Consider the following 19,845-nt stretch of genomic DNA (forward strand, 5'->3'; position numbering starts at 1 on the left):
AGGGTGGAATGTTGAGTATGTTTTCTCAAGCAAGTTATTATCAGTCACCGTTTCACCACATAGCCTCAGGATTGAGACAATCTTAAAAAGCTCGGAGTTATACTCCTCCACGGATTTGAAATCCTGGATCCTGAGGTTTTTCCAATCATATTGGGCTCTCGGTAAGAGTACCGTCTTTTGGTGATCGTATCGATTCTTCAACTCGATCCAAAGATCGAGAGGATCCTCGATAGTAAGGTACTGATTCTTAAGGCTCTCTGCTAGGTGATGGCGTATAAACGCAATCGCCTTAAACTTCGACCTCTTCTCACACTCATTGTTTTCCATAATGCACTCGGCGAGATCTTTGGATTCAAGGGCTATCTTAATGTCCAATGCCCATTGTAAGTAGTTGTCGCCGGAAACGTTGAGTGCAGAAAACTCGAGGTTCTTTGTTTTCGACATCTACAAGCAAAAGAAGATTGAGTCAAAATCATGTAATCGTTAATGTCATGTGGTATTAAAAACCAAACATGAATCGATTTACTTAAGGATTTGACTTTCCTCATAGGGTTAAATTTCCTTTTCTAAATATTTCCTAATTAGGGTTTAGGGTTTTAAGGTTTCCTATTTTATTTGAGATTTTAGGGTTTTAGAATTTCCTATTTTATTTAAGATTTTAGGGTTGTTAAGATATTCTATTTTAACTAGGATTTTAGGGTTTTAAGATTTCCTATTATCCCTAAGATTTAGGGTTTTAAAGATTTCCTATTATCCCTAAGATTTAGGGTTTTAAAGATTTTCTAGATTTTAGGGTTTCCTATTTTATTTAGGATTTTAAGGATTTCCTAGATTTTAGGGTTTTAAAGATTTCTTTTAGGATTATCTTTTCTAGGTTTTCTAGGGTTCATGCAATTTTAGTTTTAGGGTGATAAGCATGTAAACAATCAAAGGAGCAAACAATCTAACAACCTAAAACAATCTCAATCAAGCCGTTTAAACATATGGAATTTTCGGATTAGGTTCGTTTTAGTTTTAGGTTTTTTTTTAGATCTTTAAAGTTTCGGATTAGCTTATGAATTTTCGTTTTTGTGATTTAAGGTTTATACAATAAAACTTCTCTAGCAACTTAGGCGAGTTTAGTTTAAGCAATAATCAACCTTTCTCTAGCAACCTAAACGATTCAAACAAACGGATCTTACAAGCAATAAGATTACTTTAAACATTCAAGGTTCGTTTTAGGTTTCCACCGTTCGTTAGATTCAAGTTCATGATCAGTTTTCACAAGCAAAAGCAATCACTTAAGCAATCAAGATTCGTTTTAGTTTTCCACCGTTTGTTAGGTTCAAATTCATGATCGGTTTTTCACAAGCAAAAGCAATCGTTTATACACTACAGATTCGTTTTTAGGTTTCCTCCGTTTGTTAGATTCAAATTCAAGATCGGTTCTTTAGCTTTTAGGGTTTTGGTTTTTACCTTTCACCTTTTTGGGGTTGTATGGATTGGAACCGGGAGCTAAAGACCTCGGTTATCAAGCTTATCACGAACGTGTGGTGTTAGGAGGAGATCGCCGATCAAGGAGCAAAGCGAGTAGTCGGCGGTTTGGTAGCTTCAAGCGGTGGACGAGCTCGGCGAGTTTAGGTTTAGGGTTTTTAGGGTTTTTTTGTTAAGAGCAACTCGTGCTGATAACGTGTTATAGAACTTGTTGTTCTTATTAGTATTAATGAATGGAGTTCGTTACATATTTATACATGATGAGGGGAGACAAATCCCCATTGGGCTAGTAAACCCTAAAGCCCAAAAGCCCATTAAGATAAATTAGACCATCATAAGGAGAATCATAAGAATATGGACATGGGCCTTCTAGAATATGGATTAGGCCCAACGGTTATGGAGTCCATCCGACCATGCGGTCTATAACAAAAATCTCTCTACACACATAAGCTCGTTTTAGCTTCCTCATCATCTATTCATCTGTCTCTTTGCACTCTAGAACACTTGCATCTATTGCTTTTTTTTTTCTGCACAACCTTAGTCATGACCTCCATTTCCAAACAAAGCATATCTGGATTAGAAGACAAAAACAGCAACAACACAATTGTTACGATTCATTATGAATAAACCATAAACAAAACCTAACAAACCAGGGTTTTCTATGTCACTGATAGAGTGATAGATAACCAAACGAGAAATCCACTAGGAAAACAACAGCCCAACTTATATCTCTATACTTAGCGATCGATCAAACACAGTCTCTAGGAAAAAAGAGAATCAAAACACATACGTATAGAAACGAAGCCATGTAAGAAATGTGAAAACAGAGCCAGTCTCGAAGAAATGATGTAAGAAATGTGAAAACAGAGTCTGTCTCGAAGAATAATCTAGGTAGAACGTAGATGAGAAAATAAGCCATACTTGTCTTTGTTAACTTTTTAAAAAGGAGCGAACAATAATATCAAAGACAATTTGTATTCATTTTACGGATTAAAGTTTGGGTTTGAAAAAGATGAAATCTGGCTTGGCATACTTCTTTGCAGCAAGTCATATGGTAATTGACTTATCAATTCAACAAAACCAAATTAGATTAAGGAACAAAAAAACCACAAGTGTTGCAATGATGGTCGTTTGCTTTTCTTGCACCTTGACTTGTATCTTACTCTACAGATTCAATCCTTTGTGCATCTTCTGACTTATATCCTCCTCCAAGTCAATAACTTGAGGCATATTGATCCTTTCTGCTGCTTTCAAGTCTTTCAGTTCTCGAGTCAATTCAGCAATCTGCTTCTGGATTTTTGCTCCTCCATCAGGTAGCCTTGAGACCGTATCCTATGAGATGAAAATATGAAACTCAAAACGGAGACTTCGAGATAATGCCTGAGAAGCTTTTCTGGATGTTACAATGAATTGGTGTCACTACCTTGTTTTGTAATAATATCGTCAAACGATTGAGTCTTGCTTTAATTTCGCTTTCCGACAATTCCTTGTCATCGATTGGGGAAATGTTGATTTTCTTGTCCAAATTCACATCCTTTGGCTTGAAAGCATAGTCAGCCCTGTCAAAAACAGTTTTTCAAATCGATGAGAGATTATAGAAAAAACACAACATAAATTTGACAAAAAGGCTGTTGGTGGTAATACCCATTGATGACGGTGTCTTGTGAAATACTTGCTGATGGGCGTCCCGAGAACAATGCTGTTTCTCTCCTTTTTAAGTTAGAGAACGAATCAGAAACTGGGATTTAAGATGAAGGAAAACTGTTTTATAACTAAAAAAGCTGGTTTGGAGACAAAGTCACCTTATTTCTTCTTCTTCATCTTTTTGTATCGCTTGGATAGGAGCTGTCTTGGAGAAAAGTAAGCTATGGTGGCTAACTCCAGCTATACCAAGGGTTTCAAGAAACTTTACATGGGATTCCAGTTTTTCATCTCTGTAGAAACAAACAAAGATAAGGGAATCGAAATAAACCATCATGACACAATTTTTGCTCAGAATTCAGTGTTTGCTTACAGTTTGATCTGGTTATAGTGCTCTTCATATAGTTGCTGTTGTGTAGGTGATACATCGAAGCCTCCCTTGGGAAGACTAAAAAGTTCTCGAAGGTCCTAAGAGAGATATCATTTGGTATAAACATTTAGAAACGAATAGAAGAAAAGCTAGACTGCCATTTACAGCAGAATTGAAATTGGACCTGCTGGCTGAAGTAGCGGATTTGTTCTTTATGCTCAGTTGCAGTTTTAAACAATCCTCCCTTGTATACCTAAAATGCATATACCAACGGCATTATATCATACAAATGATCATATATATCAAAATCACTCACCTATGACACTAACCGAGGAGCAAAAATATGTCACAGACCTGCTTTCTGTATATCTTTTCTTCAACAGTTGCTGAGGTCATTAACCTATACACGATGACATCCTTCGTCTGCCCAATTCTATATGCTCGATCAACACTCTGGTTGTCCGTGCTGCATAGATATCAGAGAATCTTGTCACAAAAGTATTTTCAAGAGACCAGAAATATTGACAGCTTCCAAACACTAGTTTTAGACTACATCAAGTTTCACAAGCAAGGGGTAACGCATAGAAATGAAAGCACACAAGTTTTGCATCATATTCAATTAATATCCTGTAAGAGATCCGGCAATAAACATATAAATTAAAACAAGAAACAAAATTGTGCTGCTTCAATTTGGATATTGATATTTAACAAGCTAGAGATGTGGAATTCTGATAGACGAGTTAATAACAATATATTAACAAAAAGTTTAGACTTAGGCTTTTAAAAGTATAGTACTCGGAAGTTTAAGTACCTTGGATTCCAGGCAGGGTCCACCACAATCACACGGTCTGCCTTAGTCAGAGTAAGGCCAAGACCACCAACTTGAGATGTCAAGAGAAATATAGGAGCCACATGACCTTCTTGAAATTCCTAGAGAATAATATTGTTTTATTGAACTGTTAGCAGGAAGACTAGAGAAAATAACGAACTCAGGAAAAGTTGAAAAGGTAATGTGTTTGGGAAGAGAAAAACCCACTTCAACAGTCTTCAATCTGTCAGGGGCTTTTGTTGTACCATCAATTCGCAAGAAACTATAACCGTTGGAGGTAAGAGAATCCTGAAAATTCCAAGCGTAACATATAAAGAATCCTTCAAATTTCAGAAAAACCGTTGGAGGGTAAAGTTAGTAGCAAAACCTGAATGAGATTAAGCATCTTGCGTGTCTGGGAGAAGATTAGAACACGGTGCCCCTCTGGAATTAAATTGTCCTGAGTAACAATGTAGAAAGGATGTCAGTCAAACAGACAACGATCAAAATTAATGTCATTAATTGAACCATAAATGTGATCTAACCAGTAGCGACATGATAAATGACAATTTGCAAGAGATACTGTCATTCTTGGTCTGAAAATCATCTGTATCCACATTGTCCGCTATATGCATAGCCAATCTCTCAGCCACGCCTGCTTCTTCTGGTGTTAATGTTGAATCCATTCCTTCGAGGACATCCTCAGCAGCCCTCTTAGTTAAGAGAAGCGGGTGGTCACATATTTTCTTCAGTATCTGTTACATAACAAACAACGACTGTAAGCTGCCAGATATGAACAGACAAGATTTTGAACAGGAAATATATGCTTGAAGTGTTTATAAACAGAGTGGAAAGGAAGCCGCCTTCCCATGTAACATATATCCTAAAGAGAATCAGGCAAAGTGTATAGAGATCTGAAGCTGAGTCTACATTTATTTAACGAATTAACTGGATAAGAGAACACATGGACACATCAAACAAACAAAAAGACAAGAAGAGAGCTTCATGTTACCGTTAGAGCTGCTAGAGGTGAACCATCAAAAGCTGACAGAACAATTTCACTGTTTAAGAAAGCTTCATATAATTGCCTCTGCAACAAAGAGATAAGTATCAGTAATTCCAAAAGACTGTGAATATTAGATCAACTACTGTAGTTATGTGTTTAAGGGTTGCACCTGGCAAGCTGTTAACCGTAACCATACAACAATTTCGTCCTTCTTTGAAAGTTTGGAGGTTGCACCATCATCACCGAAGACTTCACTCTTAAGGCGCCGCAAGAAGAAAGGTTGAATATGCTCCCTCAAGTTCTATCAATCAAAAGGAGGAAACAAAGAAATTTTTACTTGTAAGATCTGCAGCCTACAGACTGTAGCAACATATGTCACAAGCGAATTGATAGATTTTTTCTTCCTAGGTGCAACTAAGCTTGCGTACGCATAACTTAACTGTAGTACGGCTATATCGAAAACAGTTTGCAATCTCATAAGATGCATCCCAGACTGTAAGCATGATGCTTGATAATCTATATTTTCATTTCTTGCTATATTTATGATCAATAGTAATCATAGAATAGAGCTAGATTCAAGAAGACATGCCAAGATAAGAGGAAGAAATTTCAAAACCTAATAAAAACTTCTTTCAGCTACAGTACGAAATAATACACACTCAAGCATATTCAAATCGAATCCTCACCTTTGCTACTGTTGAGCCTATCCTCTGTTCTCTATCAGTAGCATTTTTGTCAGTTCCACGAAGAATGTAATGCTCATAATTCTGCTTAAACCTGTTAAAGATTAAAGCCTTAGTAATACAGAGCTGGTAAATGTACTCTGGCAAAATTGTAGGGATGAGATGTTTACCAATTCTTGTCACCGAGTAGCCCAGGGCAGCTGAAGTTGAAGAGAGCCCACAGTTCCTGTAAATATGAATATGGAATCAATAAGCAGCATTAGAATTGCAAGAGACTTTAATAAATGAAAAGCTATTGACCAGCGTTAAATACTATAGACAATACCTTGAGATTGTTCTGGATTGGTGTACCACTTATTATAATACGGTGAGAACTTGGGATCTCAAGCAAACTCTTGGCCCTTTGTGTGTTGGGGTTCTTAATAAGATGTCCCTAGAAGTGTTAGCGGAAATACATCATATTGATATCAGTAGGGAAAAAAATCAGAACCTACACTAATGGTAACATCTCAGCGCTTGATGGATCAAAGTGCATACACATTATACCAACTATTAGTGCAGAGGCCTCACAAATGATAAAATATTGTTATGTGTTTACCTCGTCCAGAATCATGTAGTCCCATTTGATTCCATCTTCATCATCCTCATCAGTATAATGGTCGTCACCTTGCAAAGCCTTTGTATTGTTCCGCACAATATCATAGGTTGTTAGAAGGACACCTTTACCCTACAAAAGTTAGAGATATCCAAGTTGGAAATACATACCATTTTTCAAAAACAATCAGAATTGAACTCTGGAAAATTGATAAATTATTTATCAGTTTAATCAATCTAAGCAATATTAAAATATGCTTTTATACTGATAATGATAATTTACTAGAGGAAGGGTAACAGTGTCAAAAATCAAGTGAAAACGTAAATGAAATGCAATTGCATAGTTATGTATCCGTGAGATTTCTCAGGATAACAATGGAAGAAAGAACATGAACCTGCAGAATGTGGTGGAGATCATATTCCCGGGCTTTCGTAGAAGTACCGTAGTATCTGTAAAAAGAAAAGAAAGACAATCAGTATCAGTACTTTTAACACCAGTTCAGTATATAGCAATCAAAGAAAGTCGCTCTTACTCCCTAGTCATTTTTGAAAGTCCCACGGTAGCTAATTCTTTCATCCAGTGAGGCAGCAAGGTTTTTGGGGCCACTACCAGAGCACGCTTGATCAATTTGGAGTGGAACAAACCAGCAAGAAAACTACAAATCTGCAATGCAAATCAACCGAAATCAAAGATACATTATTGATAACGAATAATAAAAGTGCAGGTTGCAGATTTCCTTACCTGCATAGTTTTACCTAAACCCATATCATCTCCAAGTATTCCACCTTTCCCTTGGGTATGCAATGACCAAAGCCACTTCAACCCATCCCTCTGATGTGGATATAACATTGTTGCAATCTTTCCAGGTAATGTGTAAGACAATTTGAGGCCAGTTAAAGTGATAGACCCTTCATCCTCCAACGATCTCTCATCATAACCATGTCTTTCGGTATTGTAAGACCGAGCTGGCTTTTTAGGCTTTTCATGATGAATTTTCATTTCAGCCGCCTTTTTCCCGGACAAAATGACACAGTCATCATCATCATCCTTGTCTAAGTCTCTTAGCTTGGCGGCATTAGACCTTCCGACTGTTCTTAGCTTCTCACTTACCTCTATGTGTCTAGTCGTCTTCAGACTTTGGCCCACTTCCTTGCGTTGGCCCTTCCCACGGTCAAGATTGTATCCCTGCTTATTATCTTCAGAGATATCGTCAAAGTGCTGACCAGAAAATGAGTTTTTCTTTCCAACATTCGAAATTCTTTCTTCCCATTCCCTTAAAAACTCCTTACTAGTTTTCTCTTCCTTGCGTTGGCTCTTCCCACGGTCAAGATTGTATCCCTGCCTATTATATTCAGAGTTATCATCAAAGTGCCGACCAGAATATGAGTTTTGCTTTCCAACATCCGAAATTCTTTCTTCCAATTCCCTTGAAAACTCATTACTAGTTTTCTCTTCCCGGATGGCAAAACCAGCGTTGCCTTGCTTGTCCTTGAGACTATTAACGCCAGCACTACATGTGGTTCCCACATCTAGTGAGGACTGAGATAGATCCGATATCAAGGAAAATGAGGATTTGGCATCCTCGAAATCAAATTTATCAACCCGGCTCTTCACTCCACCACCATCAAAATCATTGCTTTGGTTATCTTTCTTCTTCTGAATCGACATTGTCCCAAGCTTAGAGGTCAAATCATCCAAAATATCCATGATCTCATTCCTTCCTCCATCACCTTGCATTTCCTCGTTTTGCTTCAACTGAGGTGAGGGCGAGCTAAAGTCTGTGATTATCGAAAAGTTAGGCTCGCCAGCCAACTCTGTGTTAGCTTCCTTTGATTGATCCCAAGATGTGAATTTGTTCCCAGCTCCAGCGCTCTCTACTGATGTATCTCCTTTAACTGATTCGAGCATCATGCAAAAACAAACGCAGTATAGTAAGAACGAAAATCAAACAACAGACTAAAACCCAGATTTCGAAAAAAACCCTAAATTCAAAGTAAGCTACTAGGACAAAATTAAAATACATCATCAACGGAAATACTCAATTCTTTATGTAAAACGAAGAGAAATAGGTTTGCGAAAACCCTAAAATCGGGTGAAATCTCAAAATTACCTGGGGAATCGAAATCAACCAAATCAGGATCGTCGTATCCATCGTCAACGTCTTCCTTTGGCAAGGCCTTGCAAAGACGACGTCGTCCAGCAAGCTTAATCATGGACTTCTTCGTCTCGTCATCTTCTCCATCTGGAACCCCAAAAAAAAAAAAAAAAAAAAACTCAAAATCAAAGACAGATACGAATCCGAAACCATAGACAAACAATAGAAGAGAACAATCGTACGGGAAGAAGAGGGAGGCTGTTTAGGAGGCGCAGAAAGATCCTGGAGGATACTGTAGTGTCGATCGTTCAAGCTCTGAGGTTTTCTTCTATGGCTGGCCGTATTTTCCGCCATTGTTACACTGTTTTCTGGAGATGAGTTTGTGATTCGCGAGGATCGGTTGTAATAAATGTAGAGAAGACTGAGAGAAGAAGAAGATGAAGAGAATGTTTGGAATCCCGCCTTCCTTGGCTTTTTTTGAAATTTGAAGATTTCTCAGTTCCGATACAAATGGCTCTTGTGCACTCTCTCTCTCATTTAACCTAAAATATTTATTTTGTTTCTTTTTTTTTTGTCAACAAAATACGATTTTATTTCTTTATTTGTCAAATATAATATTGTTTGAAATTTTTATCTTGTCGTGTCACATCATTTCCATTTTTTTGCGTTGTTACAAGAAAAAGGAAATTTGGTCTGAATTGTTTATACGCTCGCTAGCTGGTAACAAGAACATCCGCTGTGGGTACAAGTAATAATAACTTGTACAAAACCTACGTCCAAGCTCAAAGAGAGACTTCCCGTGGTGGAACCAAAAATGACGGTTTTAAGTGGATAAGTTGCATACAATTCATGTGGTGAATTCCTATATGGAGTAGATATGAGGCGGTTCCGCATTGCTCTATCCATATACATGAACTCATATGATTTTAAGATGCTCGACATGTTCTAATTGTGCTTCCGTCGACATTAACCAAGTTCCATTATGAATTGCGGCATCAGTCTTAGCTTTCAAGTGTACCATCACTTGTTTTTTTTTTTTTTGAATGAATGTTAAATTATATTCATCAAAAAACCGTTTGGTACATCAAGTGCAACGTTTCGAAAAGAGAGAGACGTTCTATATGTTACAAAAATTAACTAGGTCGAAACCCGCGCTACGCTGCGGGTATTTTTTTTAAATTTATTTTATTTAAACAATCAAAACTAAAGCAATATTATTACATTAAAAAAAACAGCATCTATTAACAACAAACTAAAAAAAGAAACGATATGTTTAAAATAAATAGTATAATTACAATTTTGTTTACTTGTCTAAGAGCTTGAAGACAAACTCTTTATCTTTGTTCTATTATGAGAAATACAAATAAGATTGTCCACATAAATCCATGATATAAGATAACATAAAGAACATACAAACATAATAAAAAATTTTACATTGATTTTACTATTGGAATCAATTAGTTTGTCGACCACAAGAGACATCAATCTTTCTTGAAAAAATTATTAGACAAAGCTAACTTAACAAAAATTACGAAAATTTCATGAAAATATAGAAATCGAAAAAGATGGACCAAACTTTGTTATGGGTTTTTAAAATGAATAAGCTAAACAATTCATAAACATTGGTTATATAATTCGGTTCGTGACTTAAAATTAGAATATTCAAAGGTAAACAGTTACAGAATGACGATCCAATGTTCTTAGCATTTTAAGGGAATCTCAACTTTCTCTTAACTTATATTTACCATTAAATATTCTTGGAATATAGTAGATCAAGCGTTTGAGCCGGCGTGAGATCACCTTCATTCAAAACATAAACAACAGATACAGAGTTAATTCTCAACTTTTTGCTATGCTGAATTATATATTCTTATAAAATAGATCACTAATAATAACCAAATTAATCAATAACATTTGTGACATTTCAGCCAAAATTTACAAACAACAAAAATAGCATAAATCCAAAATAAACCAAATTGCTAAACTTCACTTGGCTACACATCCCTATGGTTAGATCATAGAATAATTTGACGATTTTTCTCTTAAGGGATTTCAATTTTGAACAGAAACTAACAAAACTTTGCGCTTTATATGCAGATGATCAAGTGAAGCAAGATATATGTATAAGAGGAACATAGAGATTCAAGTTTGACCATACATCTTGAAGTAACAAGACGGGATAATAGAACAAGTGTGAGATTACAATCCTAAGAGTGTAATGTTCTTTACTGCTGTGAATTTCTTAAATTGAAAAAAAAAACGTAAACCAATTTAGCAATTATAAACTCTTATGAGTAAACTACGATTCTAATTGTGCTTGTGTACCACAAATAATTTTAAGAGAAATAATCTAAGGTTTTTGGAGTATAATATTCACTGAAACATATTTACATATATCACAATATAAAAACAAATCTAACATTTGTAAAAAGTTAAACATATACAAAAACATAAAATAATAACAAACAAATACAAATATTAACTACACGGTACATATTTTCGTAAAAGTAAGATATAAAAATTATTTATTAGTGTATACATATATAACCTAATAAAATAAAAATAATTAAAATACGAGCAAATGTAAAATAATATCTGAAGAACCTATTACATTTTTACCGTAAAAACTTATATTAAAACAAAATTAATTTATAAAAGCAACACGCTGCGTAAACTACTTGTTAAATTCACTTCATGCATGTTGTTCTCTAAAAATAATTTGATGTCAAATAACTTAAAAAAAATAAAGAGGATAGTTATTTTTTTGTTTTTGTATATATTGAATTATTAAACAAATTAGAAATTTATTAATCATTATCAATAAATTTAAAATCATTATGTGTATGATTGTATCAATTTGATTGGTTGTCTTTTTTAAATAATGTGTTTTTTTTTTTCTATAAAAAGCTGATGTGGCATGTTGGAAATCTGATGTGGCAAACTGGAGAGGTGATGTGTATTAATTGAAATGTTTTTATTTGATGATGATTTTAATGAGGTGTCAGCTTCAGAAGAGCCCAAAATGCTGATGTGTCAGGCCTGGAGAGATTCTTAATGTTATTATTATATTGATTTCGAGATGAAAACCAAAGTATGAGCAGTTTCTCATATTTTTGATTCCCCGAGTTGCGAAGAAGAGTAACTCTGTTGCGGATTGTTTTGTCAATGATCTTCTCTAGCTGGTGGGCTGTCCGTGAATTTTCTCCATGTCGACGATTGTTTCTTTCTCTCCAAATTGTGTATATGGTGGTTTGAAGTGCATACGTCGTGAGTAAAAGCGGTTCTGGCTCTAGTGTTGTTCCCGCAATGATTGTAGAGAATTGTCTTGTCTTGTCTTGCTCATGAAATACTAAAATAATTAAAGAGAGGTCGAAGAGTAGTCCATGATTCAAAAACTACAGCAATGAACGATTCTATTTGTCTCTTTTGATATACAATTATTCGTGTTTCATTTTGCAATCAAACCTCATAGAAGCACTTAAACATTTTTGATCATCCGATAATAATTTATTCTATTAAATATTTAAATTCAAAACAATTACAACCACCATAAAAAGTTCGAAACGATTTCGTTAATAATAGCATTGTCTAGGGACTTAAAGAAAAGTTTCCTAAAAATCTTCACATTGACCTCTCTCTCTAATAGCAAAACCCTTAAAACTGGCGGGAATCGCAGTGGTGTAGTCTCACTTTCTACTTCTCTCAGACCTCCACGAGCTCACAAAATCACACATTGTCTTCTTTTCCCGCTCGCCCAAAGCCATGAATAGAGCCGGTAATTCCAAAAAGCGACCGCCTCCTTCGAATACCCCACCGGCGGTGAAGCATCGAGCCACTGGTAATTCAACACCATCTCCGGCAATCGGAACCCTAGATGATGAATTTATGGTGGACGAGGACGTGTTTCTCGACGAAGCTCTCTTGTACGGCGACGAAGATGAGGAATCCCTAATTCTCCGGGACATTGAGGAGCGTGAATCGCGTTCGTCGGCTTGGGCTCGACCTCCGCTCTCACCCGCTTATCTCTCGAATTCCCAGAGTATCAGTTGAGTACTATCTTAATTTGTCTAGGGTTTCTTAATCTTATGATTGCTGGAAATTTCTCAACACTTTGATTTGTGTTTTTGATAATGTTAGTTTTCCAACAATTGGAGATTGACTCTATAATTTCGGAGAGTCATAAGGAGCTGTTACCGGGTTCCTCAGGGCAAGCTCCAATCATTAGGATGTTTGGGGTTACCAGAGAAGGTGAGTGTTTTTAATTCCTTTTTTTTGCTCTTCGTTGAAAAGACACTGACATGGGGAACGATTTCGTTGGATTTGAGCTTACATTTCTGGTTTATTGTCAGGTAACAGTGTGTGTTGCTTTGTTCATGGATTCGAGCCCTACTTTTACATTGCTTGCCCTCCTGGAATGGGGCCAGACGATATTTCTAAGTTCCATCAGATTCTTGAGGTATTTATTATGTAGGCTAAATAGATCTCTGAGAATTCTGTACTTTGATCTCCCTGGTTTTGTTTAAAGCTCATCTGACTCATTCAGGGAAGGATGAGGGAATCCAATAAAAATGCCAAGGTCCCGAAATTTGTTCGGCGTATCGAAATGGTGCAAAAAAGAAGTATTATGTATTACCAACAGCAAGAATCACAAACTTTTCTGAAGATTACAGTTGCATTGCCGACTATGGTGGCAAGTTGTCGCGGTATGACTCCCAAATGTTTGTGCTTTATGGCTTTACTATCTCCTTTGCTGATGTTGTCATTGCAATTTATTAAATTGGTAGGCATCCTTGATAGAGGCTTACAAATTGATGGATTTGGTATGAAGAGCTTCCAAACATATGAGAGCAATATTATTTTCGTTCTCCGTTTCATGGTTGACTGCGATATTGTCGGAGGAAATTGGATTGAAGTACCTACTGGGAAATATAAGAAGAATGCAAGAACTTTGTCATACTGCCAATTGGAGTTCCATTGCCTGTATCCTCATCTACATTTCTTTTCTGGGGCAAGAATATGTTTATATAGTAACATATTTTGTTTTATGTCATTGCTTTCCTTAACATGGGTTTTAGGTACTCAGATCTAATCAGTCATGCTGCAGAAGGTGAATACTCAAAAATGGCTCCATTCCGTGTACTAAGTTTCGATATTGAGTGCGCAGGTCGTAAAGGGCACTTTCCGGAGGCTAAGCATGATCCTGTAATCCAGGTTAGCTGTTTTTGTCATATTTTGATATACCTATTTGTTACCTTTGTTTGCAATCCTCTTGAAACAACATTCTCATTGCTTTTCTAGATAGCGAACCTTGTTACTCTTCAGGGAGAGGATCACCCATTTGTACGCAATGTCATGACTCTTAAGTCATGTGCTCCAATCGTAGGCGTAGATGTCATGTCTTTTGAAACAGAAAGAGAGGTCTTACTAGCTTGGAGGGTATTGTTTTTACATCCTCTTGTCCTTCCTTATTATATATGCATTACTTCTTTTTCATCTGTTTTTTGGCACCTTGCTTGCAAAAGTAAGTTCTATTACAGTTCATAAATCCTAAGGACTCAGTGAAAGATTTAGTAATGTTGCTACTGCAATTTTGTTGTGGGATTGGTGAAACATGTGTTCAGCTGATATATGAGATGTATTGGCTGCAGGATTTGATTCGTGATGTTGATCCGGATATCATCATTGGTTATAACATCTGCAAATTCGATTTACCTTATCTGATTGAGGTACTTGAACATTAAATTTTACTTTTATTGACGGATCAGTATCACCTCTGGTTAGCAGAAGCGTGCTTTTCATTCTTATAGTATTCTATATGTAACCTTATGCTATGCTCCGCTGGGCTGTATGGCACATGTATATGTGATGGATCTTTTACCTAGAAAATATGCTGTTTTCTGATTCTCAGAGAGCTGCAACACTGGGAATAGAGGAATTTCCTCTTCTTGGTCGTGTAAAGAACAGTAGGGTCCGGGTCAGGGACTCAACATTTTCATCAAGGTGATGTAGGAGTAACTGGTGCTTGCTAACTGCCATCACTTCTCCATTATTTTTTTTGTTATGCTTCATGCTTTTCGTGGCTCATGAGTTCTCTAACCTCGCATCTTTAATATTATATTGCCATGTTTCAGACAACAAGGAATAAGGGAAAGTAAAGAGACCACAATTGAAGGACGATTTCAGTTTGACCTTATTCAGGTTTCTGTCCTTAACAAATTCATTTGGTTGAGTCATTCTTAGATTCTTTGTTTGTAACATCAACTTAATTCGTCTTTTAATTATTGTAGGCAATACACAGAGACCACAAATTAAGTTCTTATTCGCTGAATTCTGTCTCAGCTCACTTTCTTTCCGAGCAGGTGAAACCGAGTAATTATGCTTATAATTTCAGGTTATTTCTACTTTTCCATGTGCCTAACCTGATTATCTTCTTCAGAAAGAGGATGTCCACCATTCTATAATAACTGATCTCCAGAATGGGAATGCGGAAACCAGGAGACGTCTTGCTGTTTATTGTCTGAAGGTACCTACTTTTGTTTAGTTCTGGAGTATTGTTACCTATATCCTGTTGCATTACTTGTTATTAGATAAATTTAAGATTTTCTAACTAGCTATCAGGCTTGTCTAACTACCTAAAGGTTCTATTGCATGTTGTCCCAAGTCCCACCCTTTCTAGTGTAAAAGATGAACATCGATGTGTTTTCTTAAAAACATTTTTAGTTCTCTCTTCTTAAATTTATGTACGTGTGGCTAGAGGAACCCTTGTATAAGGACATTGTCAAAAGCCTTACCCAATCCTCAACCTTGCTGATGTCATTTGGGTTCATAGAAATGGTTGATCATGTGCCCATTCATTAGTTTTTTTGAGCATGCTAAGGACTTTTGGCAATTGCTGGTGATATTAGTGACACATGGAATAATGTGTTTCAAAGGAAGCCTGGAAGGATGTTCAGACACTAACGTTTTTTTTCTTCTCTATTAATAGTCAACCAATTGAATATTATAAGAAGGTATAACTTCCCCACGTTCCTCTTTGCTGTTACAGGATGCATATCTCCCTCAGAGGCTTCTGGACAAACTGATGTTTATATATAATTATGTCGAAATGGCTCGTGTAACTGGTGTCCCTATTTCCTTTCTTCTTGCTAGAGGACAGAGTATCAAGGTAGTTCTGAACTAATGGTTTCTGGATATGTGTTTCAGTGTACTAAGGTGGCTGATATTTGTGTCTCAATAATTTGCTTCTAGGTTCTATCTCAGCTTCTTAGGAAAGCTAAACAGAAGAATCTGGTTCTTCCAAATGCTAAACAGTCAGGGTCCGAACAAGGAACTTACGAAGGCGCAACTGTAAGTTGGTGATTTTGCGGGTCTAACATTTTTTTTCGCCTCTCGTTTGTATTAGTTCCACTGTTCCGACATGTCTGTATTTTGGATGTTTCAAATGATATTCAGGTTTTAGAAGCAAGAACAGGTTTCTATGAGAAGCCAATTGCAACTTTGGATTTTGCTTCACTGTACCCGTCAATTATGATGGCATATAATCTGTGCTACTGCACCTTGGTAATTCTTTTGATATTTTCTTTTTAATTTCTATTTATTTTATCATCTATTGTTTACACACCTTACTAATTTGGGAGCATTATTTCCATGTTCTTGTCTTTGAAGGTGACACCTGAAGATGTACGCAAACTGAATCTTCCACCTGAACATGTCACTAGAACTCCATCAGGGGAAACATTTGTTAAGCAAAGTTTGCAAAAGGTTGCCGCATTTAGTTGGATTTTGATTATCCTCAAGTACCTCAAATTCTGTTGAATAATTTCTTTCAGGGAATACAACCAATTAATTAATTCAGGAAATACAGGGGTTCATAAACAAAACAAATCATTTATTTCAGGGTATACTTCCAGAAATTCTCGAAGAGCTTCTTACCGCCCGTAAAAGAGCTAAAGCAGATTTAAAGGTAACTAAACATTTGATTCTGAAGAAACTCCTGCAGTATGTGCATACTTGAAGACAGCCTATAACTACTACTAATGAAACTCGTGTTGTCTAATTTAGGAGGCTAAGGATCCTCTTGAGAAAGCTGTTTTAGATGGTAGACAGTTGGCGTTGAAGGTGCACTTCTTACTGCCAGCTTATTAAACTTGGTCATTCAGAAAAATGATTAGAATGTTCAGAAAATTACGAACAATAATTTCCCTGTAAATTGCTCTTTTACATTTCTTTTTTATTGTTGTCTCAGATCAGTGCAAATTCTGTCTACGGGTTTACGGGAGCCACTAATGGGCAGTTACCATGCTTAGAAATATCCTCAAGTGTAACTAGCTATGGTATTTCTTTTGTGAACACTGCAACTTTTCTAGACACGTATCCTTTTAGGTTTGTTCTGATGGATTTGTATCTTTTTGAAGGTCGTCAGATGATTGAACAGACGAAGAAACTTGTGGAAGACAAATTCACAACATTGGGTGGGTATGAATACAATGCAGAGGTACATTTTCATTTAATTACTCATTGTATTGAAAAGACTGAGTGAACCATTAGTTTGCTCTTAAATTTCTCGAATTTGATGGACTATGATGAATTAGGTCATTTATGGAGACACGGATTCAGTCATGGTGCAATTTGGAGTATCGGATGTAGAAGCTGCAATGAACTTGGGGAGGGAAGCTGCAGAACATATTAGCGGAACTTTTATCAAAGTAAGTGATTTTTTATGCTAGGAGCATATCATAAACTTCTCCCTAATCCTTTGGGGTAGAGGTGCAAGATTACGTGATTTCTTGAAAACAAAATATAACAGGCTGAATCGTTCTCTGTTTCTTGATTGTGTATAATGTCATAAAGCCCATCAAATTGGAGTTTGAAAAAGTCTATTTCCCATATCTGCTCATTAACAAGAAGAGATATGCTGGTTTGCTATGGACAAATCCTCAACAGTTTGACAAAATGGACACCAAAGGTAAATCTTCGTAATTTTACAGCTTCTCTTCTCTTATTCATTTTCTGACTAAATTTCAATATGACCAACTCTGGCAGGAATCGAGACAGTACGAAGGGATAATTGTTTACTGGTTAAGAACCTCGTGACTGAGAGTCTTAACAAAATACTTATTGATAGAGATGTTCCAGGCGCAGCTGAAAATGTTAAGAAAACCATTTCGGATCTTCTCATGAACCGTATTGACTTGTCACTTTTGGTGATTACTAAGGTAATATGTTTTGCTTGATTTATTATCCTGTGATGTTTGTATCGACTGAAAGTGTATTTTCATGAATCATGACTAAAGCCATCTGTGAAAACTAAATCAAGAATCAATGTATAATGCTCCTGATGTGTTTCTCGAATCATAGGGTCTAACGAAAACAGGAGATGATTACGAAGTTAAATCAGCTCATGGTGAACTTGCTGAACGCATGCGTAAGGTTTGTGGTACTCTTTATCTTTTTTCATCTATCACTTGCATGATTAAGCATTTTCATTACATGTTCAGATAACAACTCTTGACTGTTTCCGTTTGTCAAGAAACATGTACAAATGTCTCTAGCGGAATTTTCATTCCTTTACTCTAGTTCCAGCATCTTATGGACACTCTCAAACTGAAAAATGGAAGTGCTAAACAGTTAGATTTTAATTTTTGGCTTGTATAATATTTTTATGTGATTCTTTGGTCGTCATTTAATAACTGCACAAGTGCAGGGATTTTTCTTAATTCATGCATACTTTTGGTGAATATATGATTATCATTTTTCCGGCTTTGTGGTGAATATATGATATCATATAAAGGTTGCTCTGCAACTGAGATCTGTTTTACGCTATCTGATGATCTATCATGTGAAATATGACAGTGTTTGCTTTCATATGTGACAGAGGGATGCTGCCACAGCGCCAAATGTTGGAGATCGAGTACCGTATGTTATCATAAAAGCTGCTAAAGGTGCCAAGGTAGCTTTCATGTCAAGCTTAAGTTTACTTATCTATAAGATGTTAAGGTCATTCTCTTCTACCCTGCTTATCGCATTTTGATGTCAAACAGGCTTATGAACGATCAGAAGATCCGATCTACGTGCTCCAGAATAACATCCCTATAGACCCAAATTACTACTTGGAGAATCAGATTAGCAAAGTCAGTTCAAAGTGGCGTTTGTATTTAAGTTTATTCTATACTCTTGATTCTGGTGATTGTAGTTTAAAGCAGATGTTGTTTTCAGCCACTTCTTAGGATTTTTGAGCCAGTCCTGAAAAATGCTAGCAAGGAGCTTCTTCATGGAAGTCACACGAGGTCAATATCAATCACTACTCCTTCAAACAGCGGCATAATGAAATTTGCTAAGAAACAACTGAGCTGTGTTGGCTGCAAAGTTCCGATCAGGTACTAATCTTGGATTATTCATGTTCAGTTTAGAAGAATATTAGGATCCTTGATCCTGGATTCTTGGTTCCTGATCTGTATATGTTTCTATGTCTTCCAAGTTCCTTATTATTTGATTGTTTGTTCTAGTAATCTCGCTTATCTGATTCCATATATGGGATCTGCTTATCAATATTCGCTTTAACTTCAACCAGCAATGGAACACTATGCGCAAGTTGCAAGGGAAGAGAAGCCGAGTTATACTGCAAAAACGTGTCTCAAGGTATGCTGCCGTTTTCCCCTTTCCTATAGACTCCTTGATATATCAGTAATATTTGATAATTTTGGTGTGTAATTCAGTGGCTGAGCTAGAAGAGGTTTTTGGGAGGCTGTGGACCCAGTGCCAGGAGTGTCAAGGCTCTCTTCATCAAGATGTCTTGTGCACCAGGTTTGCTTATATATTTTTCGATATCAATTTCTTAAAAAATTCTTTCAATAGGTAAATAGGTTCTGATCCAACTTCCTTTTTGGATTTCTATTGGTCTTTTACAGTCGAGATTGTCCAATATTTTACCGGAGAATGAAAGCACAAAAAGACATGGCTGTAGCCAGGCAACAACTCGACCGTTGGAGCTTTTAACAAGTATTTAGGTTGTTTCTAGCTCTCTTTTTTTTACATTGGTTTCTCCGCTATTAACTTTTCCGTTTGATTTAGAACTTGTAGGTCTCTTTGGAATGTTTTATGAAAAGGCCTCTTTGGCTTCTTTGTACGTAGCTTTTGATTAATACGGAAAGAGAACTCTTCTCGCATATCTCCTT

General features: G+C 36.4%; 2 protein-coding genes across 2 annotated transcripts; one reads left to right on the top strand and one right to left on the bottom strand.

The window, feature by feature from the left end:
• Positions 1-2,429: 2,429 nt before the first annotated feature.
• On the bottom strand, positions 2,430-9,215 carry LOC9300954 (protein CHROMATIN REMODELING 24). Its single transcript, XM_021012341.1, has 22 exons — positions 8,914-9,215; positions 8,687-8,818; positions 7,318-8,471; positions 7,109-7,239; positions 6,971-7,025; positions 6,580-6,708; positions 6,307-6,414; positions 6,152-6,207; positions 5,985-6,075; positions 5,468-5,599; positions 5,305-5,382; positions 4,838-5,047; positions 4,681-4,752; positions 4,521-4,601; positions 4,296-4,414; positions 3,839-3,950; positions 3,669-3,737; positions 3,488-3,582; positions 3,276-3,407; positions 3,118-3,183; positions 2,897-3,032; positions 2,430-2,805 (listed from the first exon to the last, which is right to left on the bottom strand). Exons 1-22 carry the CDS (start codon positions 9,023-9,025, stop codon positions 2,638-2,640), a joined length of 3,438 nt encoding a protein of 1,145 aa, XP_020868000.1. The 5' UTR covers positions 9,026-9,215; the 3' UTR covers positions 2,430-2,637.
• Positions 9,216-12,200: 2,985 nt separating this feature from the next.
• On the top strand, positions 12,201-19,836 carry LOC9302657 (DNA polymerase delta catalytic subunit). The gene is made up of 30 exons (XM_021034726.1): positions 12,201-12,716; positions 12,809-12,919; positions 13,021-13,127; positions 13,215-13,374; positions 13,456-13,651; positions 13,747-13,882; positions 13,970-14,107; positions 14,320-14,397; positions 14,580-14,671; positions 14,803-14,869; positions 14,959-15,030; positions 15,108-15,194; positions 15,717-15,836; positions 15,920-16,018; positions 16,124-16,231; positions 16,337-16,432; positions 16,569-16,634; positions 16,733-16,789; positions 16,917-17,004; positions 17,086-17,165; positions 17,263-17,376; positions 17,522-17,636; positions 17,714-17,886; positions 18,029-18,100; positions 18,546-18,620; positions 18,712-18,801; positions 18,887-19,047; positions 19,242-19,309; positions 19,387-19,474; positions 19,579-19,836. The coding sequence occupies exons 1-30, from the start codon at positions 12,434-12,436 to the stop codon at positions 19,664-19,666; spliced, it is 3,285 nt and encodes a 1,094-aa protein (XP_020890385.1). The 5' UTR covers positions 12,201-12,433; the 3' UTR covers positions 19,667-19,836.
• The last annotated feature ends 9 nt before the right edge of the window (positions 19,837-19,845 follow it).

This window comes from Arabidopsis lyrata, assembly GCF_000004255.2.
Source record: "Arabidopsis lyrata subsp. lyrata unplaced genomic scaffold ARALYscaffold_8, whole genome shotgun sequence".
NCBI lineage: Eukaryota > Viridiplantae > Streptophyta > Magnoliopsida > Brassicales > Brassicaceae > Arabidopsis > Arabidopsis lyrata.

What these genes read in the sequence shown, in the direction of transcription:
- LOC9302657 (XM_021034726.1), top strand. Translation starts at nt 12,434, where the DNA reads ATGAATAGAGCCGGTAATTCCAAAAAGCGACCGCCTCCTTCGAATACC. An exon ending in TTAAGCAAAGTTTGCAAAAG is followed by an intron (nt 16,433 to 16,568) that starts GTTGCCGCATTT and finishes CATTTATTTCAG; the next exon opens with GGTATACTTCCAGAAATTCT. An exon ending in TTGCTGAACGCATGCGTAAG is followed by an intron (nt 18,101 to 18,545) that starts GTTTGTGGTACT and finishes CATATGTGACAG; the next exon opens with AGGGATGCTGCCACAGCGCC.
- LOC9300954 (XM_021012341.1), bottom strand. Translation starts at nt 9,025, where the DNA reads ATGGCGGAAAATACGGCCAGCCATAGAAGAAAACCTCAGAGCTTGAAC. An exon ending in AGATGCTTAATCTCATTCAG is followed by an intron (nt 4,602 to 4,680) that starts GTTTTGCTACTA and finishes TGGAATTTTCAG; the next exon opens with GATTCTCTTACCTCCAACGG. An exon ending in CACTATAACCAGATCAAACT is followed by an intron (nt 3,408 to 3,487) that starts GTAAGCAAACAC and finishes TTGTTTCTACAG; the next exon opens with AGATGAAAAACTGGAATCCC.